The following is an 11,772-nucleotide window of genomic DNA, read 5'->3' as shown; positions in this document are numbered from 1 at the left end:
GGACCCCTAATTGGGAACCACTGGAGTAGACAATATTGAGCTAAATAGTCAAGCAACCTGACATTCAGCTCAGTGTTCACCCCCAGACTTACCACATTCTTTATGATTTCATCTTTCCCATCCTGCCTCTGCACTTTTAACAGGTGGTAACAGAAGTCAAAGAGATCAAAGCGACGCTGCTGTCCCAGGAGGACTATGACTGAGCAGCCAGCCCAATTCAGCCCATCTCCAAAACATTGCCTGGAGGGAAATGGGACATAGAAGAAATTACTTATCAAGAATGGATGGCTGGCATGGTATTATTGAGTTGCTTGTCCTGAGAATTTCTGGTTGCTTGATTCTATGTTAAGAGAACAGCAAGTATCAGTTCATGAGCAAATCAACTCAGAAGCCAGTATAACGAAAGCCAGTGCTTTGCCTTAGGCCAAATAGGTCAGAGTCATTCAAAAGATAACTCACTTGACTATCACTAGAGAATCCCCATTCCTGGCATCAGAGATACAGTGTCCAGTCATTAGTAAAGCGCCCCACATTCCTGCATGTGGAAGCAAACCTCAAGTAAGGAGGTATTTGCCGATTTGCTATAGCTTTCCTGGCTGTGGGGAAAGATCCTCTAATACATGATCATTAGAACTCAATGCGACCCAGTGCAGGCCTACTCACTCAGCAGTGAATTCATTTGTCCCCACAGGAATGCAGTACACAAACTGCATGGCACTCCAGAGCCGGTGGAACTCAACGCACTCGTCAACATGCATGACGCCATTGGTAGGGGGAGGCCCACGCCAGATGGGGTCCTGGAGGTAGCTCCGAATGCGAGTCAGGATAACCTCAAACATGGACAGGCCACAGCACAACCTCTCCTTGGTCAGCAAGTCTCCTTCACGGGCTATGGCTATTTGCTGAGGAGGAAGAGAAGCCCAAGAATAAAAGAAGGTGTAAAACGTCACTTTCCACTCGAATGCTCATCACGTTGACCTTTTCCTTCCTGTGTTTTGCACTTGGAAATAATATTTCTTGTAGGAGTTTCCTTTGCCCTTAATTTGTGCTTAAGAACATTGAGGTACTTTTGTTATTTAGATTAGGAGTGAGTTGTCAAAAGTATCCTTCCTTTATCCAAATATTCATTACTTTGAGGATAACCAAGAGTGTGGTGGAAAAGAGAAGCTGAAATTTGCTTCTCTAACATGTGTTTCTTTTTTATTTTTATTATTATTATCTTCAAGATTTCCTGCACATTTTATTGTTTCTGCATACTTAATGCCTGGCAGCAAAGTACTGCTATGCAAGGGCGCTTTGTTACTGCAGAGTTTGTAGTGTACGTTATATTATTTTACATGCCTATTCGTTAGACTGTTGTTAATAACAGCAGGTTATTGTGAAATATTAATCAAAATATGCACATCCACACTAGTTATTTGATATATGCTCTTTAGGATGTTTTAAAATATACAATTGAATGTGCAAGTTTAGCTTTGATAATCAGGGATGCCATCCTCTATGAATATTTTAAATTCAGACAGATACTAAAAGGGAACCAGGGTTCCAATCATTTTTTTGTATTTATTTTAGTTATATTGACTAGAAATTGACGGCTGGTTAAAAATAAGATAAATGGGTAAATAGGTTTTCTCCCATTTGTTAATAATCTCAAAATTTAAAAAGCACCATCAAGTTAAGATTCCTCCACCCACCCAGTTTTCTAACACTCACTGCTAGAGGGGACCTCCTTCACATTTTACAATAGAAACAGGGCAGTGTATTTGCAGACTGAAATGAAGGAGGGTCACACAGGACCACTGCCTGGAGAATTGCACTCCTAAGTTGTAAGCTTTTGCTTGATGTAGAACAGTAAGATGAGTAGAATACAAATACGCAGCACAGAAATGGGAGGCAGGATGGCAGGATGAGATGTGGCAGCACGGGGAACAACTAAAGGCACTTCAGCCATCATACAGTTATGTCATCTCAACCCTATGTAGGTGGTATATAGCAGTAACTGCTGATAATGTAGTTGCAACCAACCAAAAGCACAGCAGGATGGATTTGACCTATTCGCTTTGAAGGGGATGTTGCAGCACCATTTTGGCACAAGCCATTCGTCATGTTGCTCCAGCTTCACACAACTTTATGACCAGAATGTCAACAATCCCATTAAAGACCCATCCATCATTCCCTAGTGGTGGTGAGATATATCTGAATTTTTGGTATGTAACATGGAATTGTTTCAATTCTGGATTCTTGGCATGGCTGACTTTAAGTAAACTGGTCCATTTTTAAAAAAACACATTCACCCTTTTTCTTTTTGTATCTTCACCGACTAAAACTGGAAGACAGAGAAAATTATGACTAGACTTTCCTATCCAGGAGTAAGACAAGTGACATACAGTAAGGCATTTATAGGCCTGGAAATATCAACTCCATACATTTCTTAGTTCTTGCATATCCAGGATTCTTAAGTGGGAATCATACATAAAAAAACCCTCCAAGGGTAAATCCCACTGCTGCTGAATGCATATGGTTGAGCAGCTGTTGTTTGTAACAGTGGTGAACAGTGGTGTTCAGAGGCAGCTAGAATTCTTCATTAAAGTCAAAATACACCAACAGGAGGGTCACAGGCTCTTCTACCTGGCTGCAGAGTATCAACAGACTCCCAACGTTCCCAGAAAGGTTCCCAGACCTGATACTATCTCAACTCACCATCTATTTTTCAGTTGGTAAATATTGAGATTAGGAGTTCCACCAGTGTTATCTAAGGCATAGCTACAAGGACATTCTGTTGGAGAAGTAATTAATACTCAACAGAAAGCAAGTGTGAAGAGAGGAAAGTCAAATTACTGTACAGAACCTTTTCAGATAGAGGCTTGGATCCGAAGAAGAACCAGGGGAAGGAAGTTGGTGGAATGTGACTTTCTCACCCGCTCCTTCCCCCAGAAAGCCTTACTTAAAGCTTTGGTATGGGGAGATGAAGGGGAGAGGGCAAAAAAATTGGGTGGAGGCACTTTCCGTGGGCCACGCTCTGTTACCATTCTCAATGTTAGTTGGAGCCAAGTGCTGTTGATGTTCTTCTGACATTTCCCACAATAAAACACAAAGATGCATGTGGCTCCCCATTGCATACATGCCTGAATGTTGAGAGATCCATTTCTGCCCTTTATACTAACTTTTGCCCTATCATGGTGGAATACAGCTCTTAAACAGGCCAACTAACCTACTTTCATCAACTGAATGGGAAGTTTGCCCACCCCAGGTTTGGACAGTTGTCTCAGCAACTAACTCCTCCTATTAATCAGGTATAAATGGATATAAAGGAAGCAGGTCTGTGGCTCCTGTGCCTATGAAGAAGTTGATGGGATTTGTGTGCCTCTTGCCCTGGGTTGTTTATGTGTACATCCAGCCCAACAATACCCCCCCCATGACAAAGGAGTAGGAGCTGCGAATGCACATAACGTCTGAGGCAAGTGCTCCATGTGGAAGTCCAACCTGCACAGTCTTTCAACCCATGCTCTCTTTGGAGAAAGAGAGAGAGAGAGAAAGAGAGAATGAATTACACAAGAGTGATCTGCCGGCATCAAACGTTACATTAAATGTGTGTTGGGGGTTGCGGAATGCACTTCTTCGAAACAGAATGAGGATTGCTGGGACAACATAAATTGAAAGAAGACTTGCAAAATATAGCTTCCCTTTTCCTTGTTCTTTCTACATGAGCACAGGGAATATTTACAGCCCTCCTGAAATTAGGGTTTGAAAAAATGCTATGTGTTTAGGTGTTCGACAGTCTCAAATAAATCTAAAAAGGTAAAGGTAAAGGTACCCCTGCCCGTACGGGCCAGTCGTGACCGACTCTAGGGTTGCGCGCTCATCTCGCTCAAGAGGCCGGGAGCCGGTGCTGTCCGAAGACACTTCCGGGTCACGTGGCCAGCGTGACAAAGCTGCAACTGGCGAGCCAGCACCAGTGCCGCACACGGAAATGCCGTTTACCTTCCTGCTATAAAGCGGTCCCTATTTATCTACTTGCACTTAAGAGTGCTTTCGAACTGCTAGGTGGGCAGGAGCTGGGACCGAACGGTGGGAGCTCACCCCGCCACGGGGATTCGAACCGCTGACCTTACGATCAGCAAGTCCTAGGCACTGAGGTTTTACCCACAGCGCCACCCGCGTCCCTCAAATAAATCTAGTAAGAAGTAAATAAATAAGCTAGTTAGGAGGGCACATTCAACAAAGAGAGCCACATTCAACAAAGCAGCTGCACTCGCAGGAACTGGTGTGATGAGTCCTGCTGGCGCAATGGGACTTTAACCCCTCTCCTCCCCCATGTCCTCCTAAACTGGCTCTGGGAGGACTGGAGAACCCCCAGAACATCATGTGCAGGGAAGAGAGGGGAGATTGTTCTGTTGGGCAAGCTGAAACACTTGCGCTGATGGGATGGTTGGAAGACTGTAATGTTGAATTCCTATGTCCTACTATCCCACTATTTTATGTACGTAATGGATGGTTAACTGCCCATCCAAAGCTCTCTAACTGCCTATACATGTTTCTGAATCTACTGCCTTGGTTGTCAGCCTAATTCCTTTGATTAAGAAAACAGAACACAACATAATAGATTACCTGGCAGAAATGGGTCTTTGGATGATGTAAGATGAACACTGCTAGATCCAAGCAGGGGTCTAACTAGTTCAACATCCCGTTTCCCACAGTAAAGTTTCCAAGCAGGACACAAAGCCAAGAGCCCCAACCTGCTGTTGTTCCCCAGTGACTACATACAGCCATCACGACTATTAGCCATTAATATTGATAGCCTTGTCCTCGATTAAATAATCACTGGCGGCAGCATTCATAAAGACAATGGTGTACATTAGGACCAGAAAATTCTTATAGGGATTCCCAGTTAAATGGTCTGAGGATGTGGAGAAGTGCCTGGGTGGGAGGCCATGGAAACCCATTCAGTACTGGCCTCCTGGCAAGGAACTCGCAGCTGCCAGGAGGGAGAGGGGTGGTGCGGCGAGGAGGTTGGTATTGTCAGCCTCTTGCCATCTCTCCCTGTGGGAAAGCACCAGTGACTCACGTGCTAGGAAGTTAGCATAGTGGCTTTGACCCGCCTGGCAAGCTGCTTCTGGTACTGGAAAAAGGGTTCCCCAGGGAAATCCTGATCCCATCTCTCTTACATCACATTCAATTTGACCATAAGTTAAGCACTCTTGCCTGTCACTGATCACAGTCATACATTGTATATGCTTAAGGCTGCAACCCTATACTGAATACCTGAGAGTAAGTTCTACTCAACTCAGTGGGACTGATTGCATAGGAGTACGCTTTAAATTTCTTTTACTGAATCAATGGGATCACCAAGGGTATTCAATTTTTTCTGGCTTGTTACTCTACTGTTTTATCTCCCCTATGAAGAAAATTGATGTAGAAAATAATAGGAGGAGCTAACAGACTCGGAAATTTGAGTGGAAAGTTATACAGACAGTTAACTAAGCATTACATACACAAAGGCACACAACTGCAGACACATAAATAACCATCCTTATGATTTTTTTCTTTGAATGAAATGCCCCCATTCTGCTGGTTGTAAAGGCAAGAAAGCTCCACCTATCTCAGTCACCTGCTGCGAGCCAAACCACCCATTCAAAATCCAGACCACAAGCAGAGAGCAGGTGCGCTGTAGAGCAAATAGCTTCAGATGACTCATGCAAGTGAGCCAAGCCACAGGCTGCAGAGAAGGGATAAGAAATCTGTGGCCTTCCAGAGGTTGCTGGACTCCAAATCCCTTCAGCCTCAGCCAATATGGCCAATGGTTGGGGAAAGACAACCATTTAACCACCTCTGAAAGGTCACAGGTTCACAACGCCTGTTGTAGAAGAAAGAAAATCTCCCAGGCCAATCTGCTTGGAAGTAATTCCTTATTGCCTCTAGATCCGACAATCATTCAGAGCCACTTCCTGGGTTCTTTTTTAGGTGCACAACTATCATTTTTAGGTATGCATCTCATAAAGTTAACTGTATGTGGAAACATGCATGACAGATCCTCTTCAGAGATCCAGGACTGGTTGCAGCTCTCTGTTGAGAGTACTCTAGGTGGCAAGTGTAAGTTTTCCTGCCACATAATGTGCAGAGTGACTTTCAGACAAAGGGTGGTTTCTGACTAACTTGTTCTGCCAATGCAAGGATTTCCACTTGCTCAACAAAACTCCCCCATCATCTCCCTGTGCCCTCCTCAAAGCTCCTTCAGAGAGTTGGAGAAAGCCCCAGAACAGTTGGGGGTTCACCGGGGGAGGAGAAGTTCCACTGTGCAAATGGAAAACCTTGCACTGATGGAACGAGTTAGCTGGATACTACCCCAAATGGCCAATGAAGAGGAGTAAACACTCTTAAGTATCTTAGACATATTATGTTGGAGGCAGAGAAGCTGGCAAGTTGATCACAATTCATGTGGGAAGTTCTGTAATATGCTATAAGCCAGGCATCAGGGCATAGAAGATTTGCCACTGCAATGCCATAGTGCTGGGTTTTACAGGAATAAGAGAGAGGGTTTTAATTGTGGTCATATTTTTGATCATGTGGCAGCAGATTTGAAACAGGAGCCGTTGTTCATGTGAACCCGTATTTTGACTCAAAATCCATTTGGAATAGTCCAATAACATGATTGTGGCAATCAGGAACAAACTGATTCTTTTTTTATCTTTGTTTCAGTTAGCTTCTGAGTGATATCAGGGGCCATCATGAAACACACACAGTGCACTGATCCTCAGTAAAGATAATTTAATTTTGCTTGGTAACAGTGAAATATCTATGGACAAACTATACCGTGTAGAACTGAAACGAAGTCAGTATCCAGAAAGACTTCTTGTAGCTCAGAGATAATCTGGGAATTGTGGGGAGGGGGGGGGGGGTAATGTGAAATTTTTAGTTACCCCGTGTGGGTTTCAATGTCATCCTTACCTGCGGTGTTCCCAGCCTCTCTATTAAGGGAACCAGGTGAAGTGGGGCATATTTGGCTTCGAGACGCTTCATGCGTACCTCCAAGCGTTCTCCTTCTGTTAAGCGAGCAGCAAACAGTGAAATGAGAAAGCAAAACGGGAAAAAAAATTCCAGCATTTCAGAGTCACCTCCCAACCATTATCCAATTCTGGGACCAGTGTGACGGAACAAAAGCAGGGTAGCGCATCGCGAAGAAGGGACTCTGCGATTTACAGCCGCAACACCAGCACACTTGTAAAAGGATCTCGTTTTGAAAGCAAACTTCTTGCTTTTGCGGATAAGGGTTGCGAAAAGTTACCTTTCATGAGGACTGCTCAGCAGGGCGACTACTAAATTCAGTTCAATGAATGGCTGACTAGTGCTAAGGGCCTAAGCAAGTTTCGTTGAAACTTATCGATTGCCAGCTATGTCTCTGCAGCTCTATAGGTTTAACACATCTATGGGAATAATGACTGACATCTGACCACCTCTCCACTCCTTACCTTTGATGTAGACCCTGGGCAAAATATTTTGGAAGGGAGCAGCATGCAGCAAATCACACACTTCTTCCTGGGACTGAGGCAGGAGGAAGAAAGATAAAAGGTGTTAAAAATTCCCCGTGGGACTAGTTGTTCAGCTGTCTGAAAGACTTGGGGTGACCATACTGATCTATGTGCCTCCAGAGGGCTTATTCAAATATAGCCCAATCTCATGGGTGACAGAACTGGAAGAGAATGCCTTTTGAATCCATGTTAAGTTTATGCAAACCAATACAAGATTTTTTAAAAAAACTATGGTAAAATCTGGAGCTTTGCTGTGGTTCTTTAACTCATCTAGTAATAGGATCTAAGGCAAGGATGGATAATGGTCCAAACCCTGTGGCTGAACAGTGCGACACTCTGCCAGGATTCCAGATAAGTGCTGCTCAACCTCATTCTACTTTGTGTGATTGTCTGCACCAAGGTATACCTTGTGTGGTTACAAACATTTACACATGGTCTCCATTTGTAAACCTAAACCACTTAGAAGTAACTTCTGACAAAAGCAGTATATAAGCAGTAATAATAATAATAATAATAATAATAATAATAATAATAATAATAATAAACCTATGCAAAGCCGGTACTATAACTCAATAACTCAACTCCTATTCCTTCTATTAATGCCTCCTAGCCAGATCCTTCTGTCCAGGAATTCTCATGTACCATGTATCTAACAGGCCTAATGTGGAATAATAATAATACAGTAATAATAATTGTTATTATCATTTATCTGACTGGCTTTCCCCAGCCACTCTGGGCCGCTTACAACCCATAAAAAATTGTAAAACATTAGACATTAAACACTTAATTAAACAGGGCTGCCTTCAGATGTCTTCTAAAAGTCAGATAGTTGTTTATTTACTTGACATCTGATGGGAGGGCGTTCCACAGGGCAGGTGCCACCACCAAGAAGGCCCTCTGCCTGGTTCTCCAAAGACCTCTCTGAAGAGGATGACGACTTAGCAACTGCAGAACTTCAGAAGGACAGCTCAGGCCTTGCAGTGTATAAATTGAGCCACCTAACACTCAGAGCAGTTCTCTCTTCCATCAGCTTGCCAATGAAGAAAGAGAAGGCACAATCTATGGACATCTCCATACAGCACTACAGTAAAATACCCCTTTACATTTTATGAAACTCAGGATAAATTAGCAGTGGGCCTTCTGACAAACCCAGGCCCTACTAGTAGACATCATGGCAATATTAAGCTCTATTGCATTTATATCTGCTGTCCTAAGTAACTCCTACAGGGAATTAGCCTAGGTCCTCAAAACCTCAGGCTCAAACTAGAAATGGCACTGGAAAATATCACAGATATCCCAGTTTTCAATACATAAAAGCCACCAGAGGGGTGGAGGTAGTGATGGTAGTGCCACTTGGATGGTGCTTGTGGCACTGTGCAAAGGGTATTAACTCTTCCACCACACTGTTTTCCTGATTAAAATTCCCTTCCCCCCAATCCCCTCTCCTATTTACCGCCCAGAGGAAAATATATAACTACCAGGTTACGCATCACGCTAATCTAAATTACACACACCTCTCAAGTTGGCTTTTAATTAAAAAAAAAAAAAGCAGAACATCCTGTTCATAGATCTTTAAGTCTAGTTTGCCCTGAGGCTGACCCTGCTTTCGTTAGTTGGGTTTGGCATTCTGGACCTGTTACCTGACACTGTGTGACTCCAGCTAACACCTCAGTGTGGGGCTTAAAATGGCAAGCTTAAACACAGTCAGTGTCCCTCATGTACCCGGACCCAGAGAATTTTAATGAGGTACAGACTTTCCCAGTACAAAGCCCAGAGAAAGAATCCTAGACAGGGATGCTACCTGGTATGAAAAGCGAAACAGCTTCCCCTGGTGTATTCTGAGGCCTTTGGGGGAGGGCAGCTGCTGCAGACACATCCAATACCTTGCCACTGAAAGCAGTTTGGAAAAACTACTCTAAGACTCACACACACAAAAAAGACTGTCTGGTGGTTCATTCCAAGGAACATGTGCAACAAAGGGAATGCAAATCTCTGTTTGGCACCACATTTATAAACACACTTAGAAGCCAGTGTAGTGCATGTAAATTGGAGACTGCAAAAAAATCACTGCAATTAATCATTGCAACCGTCTCTAGGTTTAGAAAACGCTATCTCTTGGGAGGGACTCTGTAGCTCTGTGGCTGTGAGGCCTATGTTGATGAATGAGAAACCTTACATAATGTCATATGTATGCTTGGTTTTATGATGCTCTACAAAAGGCATTTACTGTTGATGCAAGCAGATAGTTAAGACCTACAAATGTTAATGAGGAGAGAGAAATAAATAGTATCAAGATTTCAATCCTCAGCATGCTCTTTTGGTAGTAAGGCCCAAGAGACCTTAGGAGGGACTTACTTCCAAGTAGCCATGCTTTTGGACTAGGCTGGAAGAGGCCGAGAGGGAACCACAGAAGAATGAGAAGCAACTTGAAAACACATACAGATATTCAAAGGTAATCCAAAGTGCAGACATACAAAGAGGCAAGACCTGGGAAGCAATAATGCTGGAGGAGACTTGAGTAATGGTTGGCAGCAAATTCTGCATGAGTCTACGGGGCGGCACAGCGACAAAGTAAACCATGATGGCTGCAGGCTGCATGCAAAGAGGCAAGACGCTGCAAAAGGGGGAGGTGCCAATATATCTCTGTGCGAGGACACATTCAGAATGCTGTGATCAATTCTCCAATCACCAGCCATGCCTTGTAGTGTCAAAAATACGTGCACAGGTCCCTCATCTAAAGCCTTGGCTGCTTACCAAAAATAGCACAATGCTCGTCCTAGAAGATGGGTTTCAACTTCCATTGCAATACTTAATAAATAGTTAACTGTCTCATGGTATGTGACTGCTTCCTACTTTTCAAGAAACCCCATGCTAAATGTCCAATCTCATCTCGAAAACAGAGGGGAGGCTTTCATTGCTGACTATGGCAGAAGGAATTCTCCTTCCATGGTGGGCAATGAAGAAGGCGTCCGTCAGCCCACATCTCTTATGTTTAACTACATGTGCTCTGTTGCACATCCCAAGCACAAGTTAATAGATTAGTAAATTGATAGATTAGTTTGTCCTTGGAAAAGGAAATGGATTTCTTTCTTTCTTTTTAATTAATCATACAAGAAATTAAGTGGCATTACGATGTTCAGGAAATCATGAATTCAGAAGGTCTTTGTCAAAGACCACTCTATGATTGGCAAAACCACTAGTACTCTGGAACTTTTATCCATAACAATAACAACAATAACAACAACAACAGTGAAATTAAGAAAAGTAAGCTTGTGTCGAAATGTTGTCTCTTCAGTCACAAGCAGGAAATATATAGACACTCGTAGAGGAAAAAATAATAAATCAGTCATATCGAACACAGTAACCAAATTTGTATTGGATTGAGTTATGTGTGCCTTTATGGCCATCAGAAAGTACAAAGGAATGATTCATTTTACATTATTTAATCCAAATCTTCACTGATGAACTTAGAACTGAGAGAAAGACTGGATAGGTTTATTCACATACAACACATATAATTTCTGCTGATTGTCCTTTCCCAGAATACTTGTCCTTGGACTATGACCCTGATGCGCTTACCTCCATGCTGCCATTGGCATTTTGCTCCTATATCAAAATAGTATTGGCTCCCTAATACACTAATTATGTGTCTCTACTATGAAAAGCAACTCAGTGAATAAGTATCCAGTAAGAGGGTGGGGGAGGCTGTTGTGCACATTCAAGCGCACATTAACATTATGCAGATCGGAAGGACCAACATAGCCACAATGGGATAAAATGCTGTTCAAGAGAGCTATGATACAGTCAAGCATCCCAAGAAGACACATTCTTCCTCTTAACAGAAGGTGGGATGCACCAAAAGGATTAGGCTGGGCACTAAGGGATATCCAGAAAGCAACTATCCGCACTCATGGTTTGGTGCTGGTGCTAAACCAGATGTGCAGGAAGTAGTACAGTGGAGGTACTTTAAGAATTCAGGCACTGTGTTTGCAAATTCAAACAGCAATGTCATGCAAAGTATGCAACCTGTACAGATATCACTATTACTAGCAATCCTGAAGTGGGGTCTATAAGAACAGGCAAGGGACCAGCAAAGGATGAAGTTGAAGGGACACGTAGACTGTTTGGATTAACTCCGAGCAGGGTACATACCCATACCACATAAAAATGCCATGCAAATGAGAGCCCCCAAACTCCCCTTTATCCCTATAGCTCCATGCCATGTGTATGTAACACACTAAATCCA

General features: G+C 43.1%; 1 protein-coding gene across 2 annotated transcripts in view; it reads right to left on the bottom strand.

The window, feature by feature from the left end:
- Positions 1–11,772, bottom strand: part of CYFIP2 (cytoplasmic FMR1 interacting protein 2) — a 67,795-nt gene that overhangs the window by 7,405 nt on the left and 48,618 nt on the right. For both annotated transcript variants that reach the window (XM_083488324.1, XM_083488325.1), the window contains exons 27-30: positions 7,467–7,539; positions 6,946–7,040; positions 664–902; positions 93–240 (exon numbers count right to left, since the gene is read on the bottom strand). In XM_083488324.1, the coding sequence (XP_083344450.1) occupies positions 93–240; positions 664–902; positions 6,946–7,040; positions 7,467–7,539 (555 nt within the window). The remainder of the gene's footprint in view (positions 1–92; positions 241–663; positions 903–6,945; positions 7,041–7,466; positions 7,540–11,772) is intronic.

Source organism: Podarcis liolepis (assembly GCF_965112155.1).
Source record: "Podarcis liolepis genome assembly, chromosome: 2".
NCBI lineage: Eukaryota > Metazoa > Chordata > Lepidosauria > Squamata > Lacertidae > Podarcis > Podarcis liolepis.
This window is presented reverse-complemented; position numbering and strand designations above follow the sequence as displayed.